Source organism: Oryx dammah, unplaced genomic scaffold (genome assembly GCF_014754425.2).
Source record: "Oryx dammah isolate SB20612 unplaced genomic scaffold, SCBI_Odam_1.1 HiC_scaffold_8, whole genome shotgun sequence".
NCBI lineage: Eukaryota > Metazoa > Chordata > Mammalia > Artiodactyla > Bovidae > Oryx > Oryx dammah.
In genome coordinates, this window is record NW_024070192.1 from 44,813,070 (window position 1) to 44,827,732 (window position 14,663).

General features: G+C 51.4%; 1 protein-coding gene across 1 annotated transcript; it reads left to right on the top strand.

Annotated features, from left to right (window-relative positions):
- Positions 1-1,010: 1,010 nt before the first annotated feature.
- On the top strand, positions 1,011-14,342 carry TMEM98 (transmembrane protein 98). The gene is made up of 7 exons (XM_040244028.1): positions 1,011-1,324; positions 4,128-4,308; positions 5,768-5,899; positions 7,012-7,045; positions 9,449-9,564; positions 12,039-12,098; positions 13,492-14,342. The coding sequence occupies exons 2-7, from the start codon at positions 4,178-4,180 to the stop codon at positions 13,697-13,699; spliced, it is 681 nt and encodes a 226-aa protein (XP_040099962.1). The 5' UTR covers positions 1,011-1,324; positions 4,128-4,177; the 3' UTR covers positions 13,700-14,342.
- Positions 14,343-14,663: the final 321 nt, after the last annotated feature.

Here is a 14,663-nt window from a genome sequence, read left to right on the forward strand (position 1 = left end):
GCTGGACATAATCAAGGGGTCACAAGATCGAAGTGCCTGCATCAAGCGCCGGGGGCCTAGTCTGTATCCTTCCCCACTTGTCAACAGTATGGCCCTTAGACTGGTCAACTGGGTCCCAGGCTTTATCTGGCCCTGCTCGGGTCCTGCGGAGTTCGAGGGTCAAGGAAAGACCACAGCCTGTCTAGATCATGCTCCGGGGACTCTGGACTCTGGAAATCCCTGCTCACACTATGCACAGCCTGCTTCCAGGGCCTTTGTGGACCTCTGTCCTTCCAAGGCAGCCTGTTGTGGGCATCTTCAGGCCTGAGGGATGGCCCATTGCAGGGTGGGGGCAGTGTATGCACTGTGGGTCCCCCTTTAGTACCGGATGGAGTAGGGTTTGAACGGAAGGGACAGGACCCCCAACCCCTGTGATGTATTCCTACCCTTGTCCCTGGCAGGCAGTTGGTAGGGACGGGCCTGCCTGTCACCACCCAGTGTGGCTCAGGCTCTCGTAAGAGCTACTACTGATTCACCACTGACCCTGGGCCCAACATGGTCTGCATCTGGACATTTAACTCAGGATGCTTATAAGTCCTGCTCCCTTTGGCAGAGGAAGAAACCAAGGTACCCGCTAGGTGTACAAGCTAGGGAGTGGCAGTGCGGATTTGCTTGGTTGTTCAGTGGTGTCCGATTCTTTGCGACCCCGTGGACTGTATGTAGCCTGCCAGGCCCCTCTGTTCATGGGGATTCTCCAGGCAAGAACACTGGAGTGGGTTGCCAAGCCCTCCTCCAGGAGATATTCCCGACCCGGGGATCGAACCCTCGTCTTCCTCACTGCAGGCGGATTCGTTACCGTCTGAGCCACCAGGGAAGCCCAGTGAGCCGCAGAGCCAGGATGTAAACCAGCCCGCGAGCAGCGGAGTAGCCCCGCTCCGGGACCAGCCACGCCGCCGGGCCGCGGGGCGCTCCCCAACCCCAGGGGACCGCCAGGTCCTCGGCGCCCCCTCCCCGCCCCGCCCGGCCCCCGCGGGGGTGCGGGGACCGCCCGTCGGGTCTCTGAGCGACGGCCCCGCAGCTGCCCGGGGCCTCCCGCGGCCCCAACCCCCGGCCGGCCCGGGGGCCTGGCGGTGACGGCGGCGCCTGGCAGCGGGGGATTTGGATGCTCGGCCCGCTGCTCCCCCGCCCGCGCCGCCGCCGGGGGCTTGGCCGCCCGGACTTATCTCCGCGCCTTCCCGGCATGCCCCGCTCGCCGGCGGCCGCCAGTCCCGCGCCCGGACTCGGCCAGCGCGGGGGGCCCGGCCGCGGGAGCGCCCCCGCCTGCGTCCCGGAGCCGCAGCCGCAGGTGGGTGAGCCCGGCGCGCCGCGGAGCTGGGCCCGGGGCTCCCAGCCCACCGCCCCTTCGGAGCGGGGTGCGCGGGGGTGGGGGGGAAAGGGTGCGGCGGGGGAGGGGAGCCCGGCGCCCGCGAGCGAGCAAAGTTGGAGCCGAGCGCTCCGGAGCCATCGGGCCCCGCGTGGCGCGCGCCGGGGCGCGTGGGGTTCCCTCCCGACGTCCTGGGGGTGGAGTGGGTGTTCTGGGTCGGGGGTGGGGCGCGCCGCGCAGAGGGAAGGAGATGGGGTCTTGTTTTCTCCTTGTAGATTTAGAACCCGTTAGAGGGAAACAGAATAACTCATCCTGAAACACACAGAAAATAACACAAAGAAAAAGGGAAACACACGAAGAAACACTCACGCAGACCGATCGCGGAGAGAGACCGCAACGACTTGAGAGAAATCTCATGCACGCAGAGAAACACACCCGAAACTTCGCTCTGGAAGAGAGGAAACAAAGCGGGTGGTCTTGGAGACCCAGAGCGGGGGGAGGGGAAGGGAAACGCCGAGAAAGCCTGAGACGGGGCGGGGAGGAGGGAAAAGAGCCCGGGAGTGGAGCGGAAAGCTGAGCGAGGGAAAGTGAAGAGAGTGAGAAATGCGAGGGGAAGGAAAGGAAAAGGGCTGAAGGAGGGAGCCCTTTAGGAGGACAGTACAGAGAAACACATCCACGGTCACCGAGCAGGACACCCCCACGCCGCCTCCAAACACAATCAGAGACGAAAAAGGTAGAGCTCAGTCTTCTCACCCTTGTGCGCAAGTGCACAGCCAGGTGGGACAGCAGCTCTGTGAGTCCTCTGAGTCGGCTTCATTGGCACTTTGAGCCAGCCAAGTCCACTCAGAAAACTCCTATTCAACCTTCAAAACCCAGCTCAAGCATCGCCAGCTCTGGGCAAAAAGCTTTCCCAGAAAGTATCTTGCAAACACTGGTACTCTCTTTTCATGTACTTCTGTATGTGGCACACACACACGAAGTTGAAATGGTTTGTCTGCCTGTCTCCCCAGGCTCCCCCCACCCCAGGTTTTGGGGCCCATGTCTTATTTATCTCCTCTCTCCAGAATCCAGTCCTCTGCTTGGTGCATACTAAGTGGTTAATAAATACTTATTGAATAATGATCAGGAGCATTTGGACCTCCAAGACATGGAACATAGGATTAAATTCAAATAGAGGAGATGTACTGTCCTGGAGTTAGAATTCTATGTCAAAGCACCCTTTTTCACAGGTGGAGAAATTAAAGCCCAGAAAGGGAAGAAGACTGGCTCAGAAGGAAACAAGTGGGAGGCCTGCAATGAAATAACTTTGTGAATACATACTTCTCTGAGATGCCATTGCTTCTCCAGCCTGTGAGGTTAGAATAGGTGTGAAATAATCTAAATGAAAACAGGCAGTAAACAGACGACAAACAGTTTAATACCAGCTGTAAGTTTCCAACGGGACTTCCTTGGTGGCTCAGTGATAAAGAATCCACTTGCCAATGCAAGAGACATGGGTTCGATTCCTGGGTCAGGAAGATCCCCTGGAGAAGGAAACGGCAAACTCACTCCAGTATTCTTGTCTGGGAAATCCTATGGACGGAGGAGCCTGGCAGGCTACAGTCCATGGGGCTGCAAAGAGTCAGACACAACTTAGTGACTAAACAACAGCAATGTTTCCAACACTGAAACTCAAGATCAAAACTCCCCAGAATGTTTAGAATCCTCTTTTCTCCTTAGAAAGGACAAGGCAGGTGATAATCCATCTCAGTTTGAGTGGGTGACTTTCTGTTTCCTGACTACATAGACTTGGACAAATTACTTAACCTCTCTGGGCCTCAGTTTTCTCAACTGTAAAATGGGGATACTAACACCTTCCTCTAGTCAAGGCTATGGTTTTTCCAGTGGTCATGTATGGATGTGAGAGTTGGACTGTGAAGAAGGCTGAGCGCCGAAGAATTGATGCTTTTGAACTGTGGTGTTGGAGAAGACTCTTGAGAGTCCCTTGGACTGCAAGGAGATCCAACCAGTCCATTCTGAAGGAGATCAGTCCTGGGATTTCTTTGGAAGGAATGATGCTGAAGCTGAAACTCCAGTACTTGGCCACCTCATGGGAAGAGTTGACTCATTGGCAAAGACTCTGATGCTGGGAGGGATTGGGGGCAGGAGGAGAAGGGGACGACCGAGGATGAGATGGCTGGATGGCATCACTGACTCGATGGACATGAGTCTGAGTGAACTCTGGGAGTTGGTGATGGACAGGGAGGCCTGGCGTGCTGCGATTCAGGGGATCGGACAAAGCGTGCTGCAAAGAGTGGGACATTACTGAGCGACTGAACTGAACTGAACACCTTCCTCATAGGATCGTTAGAAGAGTAAACACATACCACCAAGTGCCTGGCACAGATAGACTCTCAGTGAATACAATCCCGCCCTTCTTAGGTGGGTGTTCTTTCAGGTGCCTGGTGTGGATACGGAAACAGCAGTGCTAGTGACAGTGTTTCCTTTTGTCCTGGGTTGAAAAGGCCATCCTGCTCCAACTGGGGAGCAAAGGCTTTTATTCAGTTGGCCAAGAAGTTCGTTCAAGTGTTCCCATAATATCTTCCGCAAAAACTGGAATGAACTTTTTGGCCAACCCAGTAGTAAAGGAAAAGATAACATTTGGGGCATGACCTAAAATGCGTCTTGCTTCTGTTCAGGCCCTCAGGTGTCTGCAGGTGGAGCCTTCCGTTCCACCTTCTAGCAGGTAAGACCCCACTCATTTGCTGCTGCTTCACCAGGCTGCTCAACCCTTGTGTCTTTCCAGCTTCAGCCCATGAGGGGGACTGACCAGGACTGAGGGAGCCAGCTGGAAGCATGGAGACCGTGGTGATTGTTGCCATAGGCGTGCTGGCCACCATCTTCCTCGCCTCCTTTGCAGCCTTGGTGGTGGTTTGCAGGCAGCGCTACTGTCGGCCTCGAGACCTCCTGCAGTGCTATGATTCCAAGTGAGTGGCCCAGGGAGGGAACGGACGAGAGAGGGACTGTGCCCTGATGCCTCAACAAAAGAAAAGAGAAGTTTGGTGTTGGGCAACTGTCACTCAACTTTTATCTTGAAAATGGTACCCTAAGGCTGTCATTCCCAGTAAAGATCTCAGAGCTTAAGAATGTTGCATAAGCTCCCCAGCATCCTGAGCTGCCTTGGACTCTGTGAATGTTCTCACCTAGCACCCGTCTATCCCAAACTGGCCACTTAACATTTGAGCAGGCCAAATCATGGACAGAGGAACCTGGTGGGCTACAGTCCAGGGGGTCGCAAAGAGTCAGACACCACTGAGCAACTAAGCACAGCACAGCACAACCCTTTCTAACGAACGTCATGCATCCGTGAGTGCTGAGTCACTTCAGTCGTGTCTGACTTTGCATGACCCTGTGGACCAGAGCCCACCAGGCTCCCCTGTCCGTGGGATTCTTCAGGCAAGAATACTGGAGTGGGTTGCCTTGCCCTCCTCCAGGGGATCTTCCTGACCCAGGGATAGAACCTGAGTCTCTTATGTCTCCTACAGTAGCAGCCTGGTTCTTTACCCCAGCACCACCTGGCAAGCCCCCCAGACAACCTTGTAGGAGCAGAAGTCCGACGCCCCACACTCTAAGCCACACACTGAAGCAATAGACACTTGGGGGTTGCAAAACCCCAGCATAAGATCATTCTCGTCTCTGCACAGATTTCTTCATGATGTTCTTCACATGAAACCTACTTGGTAATCAAGATGTTATTTTCAGTTTAGCAATATTGTAATTGCTAGATACCAAGGGACACTGACCACTGAACCCTGAGTTTCTCTTATCCCTTTGTTTGAATCCTATCAGCATCTCTGTCGAGTGGTTCATAATTAGTAAATGCCCATTCGTGTGACCCAGGAAAGCTCTGCGATGGTGTCTCATGTTTTCAAGAACCCTGTTATAAAGTAGGAGGTGTTTTTACATCCGCCTCTTCTCCAGTATAACTTGGAAGGGGTGGGATCATGTGGGTGGACCAAGGTGGCTCCCAGAAGCTGATTCTACAGAACAAATAAGGGGGTGCAGGTCCGTTTGGGTAATAGGAACTTGAGCTTCTCCATAAAAGGTAGGCTCGAAGGGGAAACAAGTTACAAATGGGTGTTGTTTTGTCCTGAAAGAGCGTCCCTGTTTAGGATATCTTTGTAATGATTATGGTTGCAGCCCTGCCTTTCTCTGAGCAGCTCTTCTTGTCCTGTGTCATTTTTCCTTGTGTTCCTGTGCCCTGCCTCCTTGACTCACTGCCTCACCATGTGCCTGGCCCACACTGAAGTCCCACTAGCCTTCGGTTTGGATCCAGAACCAGTTCTTGCTTTCACTTACTCATTCCACTTATCCTTTCAGAGGGTATGTGGGCCTCAATGGGGAGAGAGTCGGCAGGAACCCACTTACCTGGGCTCTTCCTTCCAGGCCCATCGTGGACCTCATTGGCGCTATGGAGACCCAGTCTGAGCCCTCTGAGCTAGAACTGGATGACGTTGTCATCACCAACCCTCACATCGAGGCCATTCTGGAGAACGAAGACTGGATTGAAGATGCCTCGTAAGGCCTTGGGGACTGTTCGCTTTTATCCAGCTGCCAGGGGGTGGTGAATCGGGCTTCCGGGTACCCTTTCCTGGCTTCCTTTGCCTGAGCTCGGCTGAACACCCTGGAGCACTGTGTCCATTGCTGCTTTTCCCCTGCCCTCACCATGGCGGGACCTAGAGTGTGACACCACGGTGATTTGTCCTCACTCTCCCCATTTTGCAGATCCGAACACTGAGGCCCGTAGATGTGTGGCAGAGTTGTTATAAAGTTACCGTGATGTGCTTGGGTTATCCTTGAGGCACCCGTGAATATGGCCCTCAGGCTCCAGGGATGCAGCCTTTGTCTCTAGGGTCCCTCGGGGATCCCTCCACTCCGCTGCGGGTTCAGAAGTGTGTGCTGCCCCCTTCCCTGTCGCTCAGCCCTTCATTCATGGGGTGGGTGTTAACCAGTGTGATGTGCAGGCTCTGGGCCAGGTGATGCAGCTTTGAAACCGGTGGTGGAGACAGAATCCTACTAAATACACTATTTCAGAAATGATGGAGGGAAGAGGTGGGTCTCTGCAAGTGCAGTGAGCACACAGAGGAGGTGGCATCTATGGGGTTGCTGGGCTGGAGGAGTGGGGTGGACTTCTGAAGGCTTTCCCAGAGTGGGTGCCTTTCGTCCTGGGTCTTTTTGTCTTTTTTTTTTTTTTGCTGCACTGTGCAGCATGGGGAGTTTCTCTCCGGCCTCTACTGGAGATAGAACCCCTACTCCCTGCAGTGGAAGCTTGAAGTCTTAATCGCTGGACCGCCAGGGCAGTCCCTTCAGGACTTGAAAGATGAATTCACCAGGCAGAGGGATACGGGGAAGGACTTCCTGGGTGGAGGGAACAGTCTCAGAAGCTCAGAGTTGTGGCCCTAGCTAGAGGAGTCTGTTGGGTGCAGGAGGGGAAAGGGGAAGAAAGGGGAAAAAGAAAGGGCTTCCTGCTTTAGCTCCTGGGCTTGTTCGTTTTACCGCTGAGGCGTCCCGGCTCTCAGGTGGTGTCCCGCTGGGCCTGGGGATCAGAGCTGGAGGAGGCGTGGAGGTGGTGGCTGGAGGGAGGTGGGCCTCTCTGGAGAAGCCCTGACAAATGCTTCTTGTCTCCCCAGGGGTCTCATGTCCCACTGCATCGCCATCCTGAAGGTAATACTCTTCGATTTCCCCAGGAGAATAAAGGGGGTGGTCACCAAAGCATCCGGGTGCACAAACTGTCCAGGAGGAGGGACTTTGGGAGGAGGGCTGATCCCTGCAGGAGACCTCTTGTAACTCTTGGAGTTCCTTCTGTTCACTTCCGCTCCTGGTCTGTTCTCCTTTGAATTCTAGAGGCCCTTTCAAAGGCTTTACTCCACCTGGTCCTCACAGTACAGTGGGCGGTGGAAAGACAGCAGAGACAGTCACCAACCGCATGTTCACTGACCAGGCAGAAAGCTGTGTGTAGAATAGCAGAGCAAGACCGCAGCCATTTTAGGGGGAAGGGCAATTCTCAGCTTCTCCTGGGCACTTTCTTCCATGAATTGAGGGCTTAGCCCTTGAAGTGAGTTGAGCTCTGTATTAGGGCATCTCCAGTTACTAGAAAGTGCTTCACCAGCCCTCTCTGTGACAGTGGTCAGCCAGACAGGACAATCAGTGTTAAAAAATCCAAACCATGATACTTCAACCTGAGAGCAGACTGTTTTTTTTTTTGTTTTTTTTTTTTAAAGCCAACAGCTCCAGGACAGGGTGGAGAGGAGTTGCATCCAATTTGCTTTTAGGGTAATTTTTATAGTTTTGTGTAATTTTTATAGTTTGGGGTAATTTTTATTGTTTTGGGGTAATTTTTACAGTTTTAGCATTTGTTTACCAATTCTTGCCAGACATTCTCAGACTTACTAGGACAATAATAATGTTGAAGTGTTTGGCCAGTGGCAAATATTGTTCATTTCAGTAGTAACCTGGGAAACCACACTTTTCTCTCTTTGTCCAGCAATTATTCAAGATCTCAAAAAAGGCAGCTTTCTGAACTTGAAAGTGTCACTTACATGTCATTCAGTACAAAATATTAAAAAGCCTTTTGTCCCACCTCTTCTTTAGCTCTTCTCTTAGGGGACAAAGCAGTGCCTGGTAACATGTTGTCCCAGAGTCCAGGCTTATTATTGAGTTCCAAGAAGCTCTTTTTTTAAAAAAAATTATTTATTTTTAATTGAAAGATAATTGCTTTACAATATTGTGTTGGTTTCTGCTATACAGCAACATGAAGCAGCCATAGGTATATATATGTCCCCTCCTTCCCACCTCCCACTGCATCCCACCCCTTCAGGTTGTCTCAGAGCCCCGGTTGAGTTCCCTGAGTCATACAGCACGTTCCCGCTGACTATCTGTTTCACATATGGTGATGTGTATGTTTCCATGTTACTCTGTCCATTCATCCCACCCTCTCCTTCCTCCCCGTGCTGTGTCTGTAAGTCTCTTCTTTGTGTCTGCATCGCCCTTGCGGCCCTGCAGATAGGTTCATCAGTACCATCTTTCTAGATGCCGTTTCTATGCGTTAATATACGGTGTTTGTTTTTCCCTTTCTGGCTTACCTCACTCCGTGGTTATAGATGGGGATGGACGGGTCTAATGACTGGAGCAGCGATGCCACACGACATCTTCCTTCTGTCTTTGGGTTTTGTCCCCTGCCCTTATCTGTTAGAGGAGGGGAATGAATGACAGCTGAGGTGTGGGATAAATCAGCCGGAAGGAGTTTTACTGGGCTCAGTGGTCCATCCTGAGACCCTCTCTGCTTCCTCTTGGGCCCTCGAGACCCTGCTGCTTGGCCACCTGCCCTGGAGACGCTGTGGTGGGGCATCGAGGGAAGGGCCTGGGCTGTCCCCTGGGTGGGCTCTCCGGCTTCTTTCTGTCTCTCTTCCAGCCCCACGTATATGTGATGAAGTTGATGGAAATTCTTCCCCAGGGACAGAAGCACATCCAGGTTCTGACACTGGGAGGGGGGCACGAAAGTGAGGAGCAAAGCGTTACGGGTGGCCAGTGCTGCTGGTGGATGATGAGAAAGGCCGTGTGTCCTAGTCTTGGTATTTTCCTGCTGTTTTTTCCCCCTCCATGGCCCTTTTATCATCATCATGACAAACATGCTAAAATGTTATCCCAGAAAATTGTTGATATAAATTCTGCTTGTCTGGCCATGTTTCTGAGGGTGCCTGCAGAGATCTTTATCATTTTGGAAGACAAAGCCAGGAGGTGAAGGAATCGAGAGAGAAAATAGGTTTTGGCCCTGAAGGAAGAGGATGAAGTTAGAGCACATGATTTTTCTCAGGACAGATTATTTCAGCTCAGACTTCTCTTAAGCCGAGAAACCCTGGCCCTGGCCTGAGGTTCCCACCCCTCCCTCCTTACCCAGCCGTGTCCTGGGGTTTGCCTCTTCCATCGCTCTCATCTCTGTGCGCTTTTCACTTCAGTCTGTCCGTGAGGCTAGGGGTGCCCAGCCGTGGGATGGGGCTTTGTGGGAGGGCAGAAACCCTTGGGGGCTGGGTCCCCCCCTCATCACCTCTCTGCTCCCTGTCGCGGTAGATCTGTCACACTCTGACGGAGAAGCTCGTTGCCATGACAATGGGCTCAGGGGCCAAGATGAAGACCTCGGCCAGCGTCAGTGACATCATCGTGGTGGCCAAGCGCATCAGCCCCAGGTGAGGTCCCCACACTCCCGGGGTGGGGGGCGGAAATGGGGGTGGGGGCAGGGGCAGGGTCCCCTGAGCAACTCCAGAGGCAACCTGAATGGTTTATGGTCCACACAGTCCCAGAGAGCCCAGGAGAGTTTAGAGGCTGGGAGACTTTTCAGGCTAGGGTGGTGTCACAGGCTCCCCTCCCCTCCGGCGTGACCCCTCCCGTAGGTTTTTTGGGAAGTGCCAGCATATGACTGGCACTTATTCCTCAGTCCCATGCCAGCTGGGCCAGCTCTCCTTCCCCTGGGCACACCTTCCTGGGCTCTGGGACAGCAAGCGCACTTGCCACGGGTGCCCACACCCCGGTGAGCCGTGAGCTTCCCTCGCACCCCATCCCAGCTGACATCTGTACTAGGACCAGCCCCGGCCCCATCCATGGCCCGGCCAGCAGCCCCCAAGCCCGGGTGGGAGGTGAAGGGACCATTCATATCTCCCAGATTCCAGGCTGTCTGCAGAATCCCATGTAGGAGGCAACCAGAGGGACTGCAGGCAACAACAGCTCCACCCCCTCATCTGGCCTCGGTTTTGTGAAGAAAAGAAAGCTCTTTTTCTTAGAGGGAAGGGTGGTACTAAGTTGGGGCTGCCATCTGGTGGCTGGTATGTGGATGTGCCTGAGCCGGGAGTGTTTTTCCCCAGTTCAGGGGGTTTTCTTACATCAGCCTCCTGAGTTCCAAGGGTCCTCGCTTTCGCCTGTGGGCTGAGATGGATCTCAAGGAACCAGTCCTTGGAGGGAACGTGAAAGAGTTGGTGCACTTGAACTCCGTCCAGGGAGTTCAGTGAGTTGAGACAGTGGGAGGGAGATAAGCCAGAAGGGTCTGGGCTGTCTCCGGAGCTGTCCCGGGCGGGTGTGGCTACAGGAGTGGGATCAGCCTAGGTCGGCCCCTGGCCTGAAGTGAACCCAGGTTCCGAGCAAGCACCAGCCCTTCCTCTAGTATCTGCTGGACCTCCCTCATACTTCCTGTCACTTCCAAGAGTCGTCCCAGGTCCTGGCAAATTCCTGTGACACCAGGATCCAAGGCAGCATCACCAGGAGGGCACGGAGAAGGAGAGAGAGGGCGATTTCTGAGTCCCAGTGGAGTCCTGGGGGGTCAGGACTAGCCCCGGTGCTGGAGCGAGGGTGTGACAGTGCTCAGAGGGTGGACCTCACGTGGGGCGCTCACTGGCCTGTCCTACGGAGCACCTTGGACTGCTTCCAGAATGATCCCTGCCATACATCAGTCAGGGTCCTTGCTCTCTCTTTCTGCCCTCACATCCTTTAGCCCCATGGTTTTTCTTTTTCTATTTCGTACAGTGTATTGATAGCATACTAGTTTCAAGAAGAGTGGCTTCAGCTACAGGGTAGGAAAAAGGGCTGGCCAAGTGGGGCACTGAGTGACTGAGCGTCTGCACTTCCTCACCAGCCCCTCAGCCCTAAGACAAGGACCTTCAAGCCTGTTTGCAAGTGCTTTTGGAAATCAAACAATGCATCGTTATTTTTTGCTTCTTGACTAAATGGTCCAGGAGCGAGAAATTTGAACAAAAACATTGAATCATGCACATAAGGATGAATAAGTAGTACCTTCTTGAATTTGATTAAAAAAAATTAACTATGAACTGTATCATGTGCTGCAAGAAATCCAGTGGAGCAGTTTGAACCCAAATTAAACTTGGAGCGTTTTTTTAGTATTCTGAATATCTACCTGTAACCATGTTTGTTTGTTCTTTTTTTTAAATACAAAAGTAATAAGCATTTGTAAAAGTTAAAACATTGCAGAAATAGAGAATCTGAAAAGTGAAGGGACCCGCCACCCCCCAGTCCCACCCCATCCCAATTCCTGGAAGTAATCAATCACTGTTGAATGGTAAGTATTTCTGCAGACTGGTCCCTCACTTCCTGCCAAATGTCATAGCCATTGTTTATTCATTTTTATGCAAATAGGATCCATCGGACTTTGTATCTTGTTTGGCAGTTTGCCTTTTTGATGTAGTAGTATATCTTGAACATCATTTCACATGTGTGAACTTGTACTTTTTAATCCATTGGAACTGAAAACCAGAAGAAATATTCTCTAAACAGAAGTCAAAGTCTTTCTTTTTAATTAATTAATTTTATCTATTTAAACTTTTAAAATTTATTTTCATTTATTTATTTTAAAATGATTGAATTTTCACTTATTTATTTGGCTGCCCTGGGTGTTTACTGTGGCATGTGGGATCTAGTTCCCTGACCAGGGATCAAACCTGGGCCCCCTGCATTGGTAGCCCAGAGTTTTAGCCACTGGACCCCCCCAGAGAAGTCTCTGAAGTCTTTCTGTTTACCTGTCTGAGAATACAGTTACAGAAAGTCACTAAAGGCTGGGTCTGGAATGTCTAAAGAGAAGCTTTGTGGTAAGGAAAGAAAGGTAGGAGAAAAGGCCATAAGAAAAGGGAAATACTGAAAACCTTTTGCCTCCCCTCAGAGTGGACGACGTTGTGAAATCCATGTACCCTCCGCTGGACCCAAAGCTCCTGGATGCCCGGTGAGAGGGGTGGGGTGGCCATGTGTCTTTTCACACTGAAAGCTCCCCGTGTTATCAAATCTGTGAGGTTGGCTGTTTTGGTGGTGGAGGAGAAGGCTGCTTTGTTGGGTTCCAAAGACTGCCTCAGCTTTGGGTACCATTCCCTTCACTGTGAAGGGTCAGCCAACCAGTGAGCCAGGCCTGGCTGGATGCTTGTGGCCAGAGTTCTTCCTGAAACCCCAGAGGAGCAGGAGGAAGAAACAGTCTTAGATTTGGAATTTTCTGTGATGAAACATCCATCCAAGCTAAGTTATCTGCACCTCCCCGCCCTCCCATTGCCCCCATGGCCATCTCTGCTCTTTGGACCCCTGAAGCAGACACACCTCAGCTGTGAGTACTGCCTAGTGGGTCGCTGGTGTGGGTGGTGGGCAGGAATTGAGACTGGCAGTGACAGGTCAGCTAAAGCTGTGCTCACCTTCTCAGCACATGCCCAGGAACCCTGTCTCATGATCAGTGCTTATACACAGAGCATACTTATGCTTTTGAGATTGTTATGTTTCTCTACCAAATGCAAACCCACTTGAAACAAAACAAAGCGTATTCCTTTGTCTCTCAGATTTATATGACTGTTTCACAGGCCCGTTGTGTACTAATTGCCAGACAGGCTGTGGGTCACAGCAATTCTGTTGGTTTCTCTACTCTCCTTCGATTACTGCCCAGCTGTGTTCGTGGGCTCATCATCTGTAATGCATTCCCAAATGCATCATGCCTACTCACTATTTGTACACCCGTGGTGGATTCATGTCAATGTATGGCAAAACCAATACAGAATTGTAAAGTAAAATAAAAAATTTTTTAAAAAAGAGAAGATACTCTGCAGTGAGTTTTTCAATACTGAAAAAACAAGCTGCCTCCTCTATTTGGTTTGCAGTTAAATTTTTTTATGAGAATATGGTAAACCAGTGCTGGGTCTTATTGATTCAGAATCAGTACATGATGCCCAAGGTGGGGTATGAACATCCTGTCTTTAAGTGGGCAGCAGCTGGGGATGTGCTTATCCCATTGACTAGATCCAGACTATCCCACAGAACCCTCTTCTGGGAGATGTTATTGGATGTGTTGCAGGAAGTGGGCTCCCAGTCTTAAATAAGTTACTGAGACTCAAAGAGTATTACATTCTTTTCTTAGAACTTTATCATGTGCGTCATCTGAGAAGGGCTTCAGTTGCCTTTGTTTAACCCAGAGGTTCCCAAATTTATCTGAGCATGGAACCCTTTTTAAATGACATACCTAGCAACCTCTTGAGGACGGGACTCCAGCTTGGGGAACCCTAATCTAGACTCTGTCCCTTTGGGCTTTAGGGCAAAGTCCCTTAGATCCTAGGGAAGCTGATCCTGTTTTTTTTTTTTCCTAGGACAACTGCCCTGCTCCTGTCTGTCAGTCATCTGGTGCTGGTGACCAGGAATGCCTGCCACCTGACCGGAGGCCTGGATTGGATTGACCAGTCGCTGACAGCTGCCGAGGAGCACCTGGAAGTCCTTCGAGAAGCAGCCTTAGCTTCTGAGCCAGATAAAGGCCTCCCAGGCCCCGAAGGCTTCCTTCAGGAGCAGTCAGCCATTTAGTGCCTACTGGCCAACGACTGGTCACAGGGGCCAGGCTGCTGCCATGACTGGGTGGCTCAGCTAAGCCTCCCACTTCTTCCTGTAGAGTTAGTTGTTCTCCACGGCTGGGGAGTCCAGCTGTGTCTGTGTAGTAAAGCAGTTGGTGCCTCTGTTGTAGTTACAGACGGCAGCTGGTGAGTGGCAGTCTAATCCCACAATTAGGGGAGATGACAGTCACCATCTGTACAGCTGAGCTTTGAAAACGGGAGGACTATAAGCTGTATTTAGCTCACCTAGTGCTTTCAAGAAAATCCAGCCATCATCTTCAGCATCAGGAGGTTTCACATTAAAATCAGAATTTCTGACTTCTCTCAAACAATCAGAAGATGATGAAGCAGCTCCGATCTGCATTTTCCAAAGTGGACAATCAATTGGAACTAAGTAGGAGTTGCCTTTCTTGACAATACTTGTACTCTCTCTCTTGGCCTTTTTCATTTATTTGTGTTGTGTGCCTGGTCCCTGAGGATCTGAATGCCTACTTCCCTTTATAGGTTTGGGTTTGAAGGTGAGCAATGTAGAGTTGATCATTCCCTTATCATTATGCCTGCAATTTTACCTAGCTACCACTAGGTGGAGAGTAAATACATACTTAGCTTTCTCTCAAGTGTGCGGTTATTGAGTCAAATTCAAGTGCGTGGTGTGTGTTGGGACGTATCTGAGAACTGAGGGTGGAAGGAGAGGGGCTGTGATTCTCGAGGATGCCTTGTGGGTCTGACTCAAAATGAAATATTCAGAGACCTCCTCCCTAGAGTTCAGACAGGTGAAAATACCACCAGGCAGTAGTTTCCACACTAGCAGTGACATACACGAAAGACGCGTTCCCATTCCTTTGGTATCTGTTTAGCAGTTATTGAAAGATGAGGAGCATTTTTTATGATTTGAGACCTTTGGAGGACCCAGAATCACAATTGCCTAATCTGGTGTG

Coding starts and splice junctions, on each gene's coding strand:
- TMEM98 (XM_040244028.1), top strand. CDS start 4,178: ATGGAGACCGTGGTGATTGTTGCCATAGGCGTGCTGGCCACCATCTTC. Junction 7,046..9,448: donor ACTGCATCGCCATCCTGAAG/GTAATACTCTTC, acceptor CTGTCGCGGTAG/ATCTGTCACACTCTGACGGA. Junction 9,565..12,038: donor GCCAAGCGCATCAGCCCCAG/GTGAGGTCCCCA, acceptor GCCTCCCCTCAG/AGTGGACGACGTTGTGAAAT.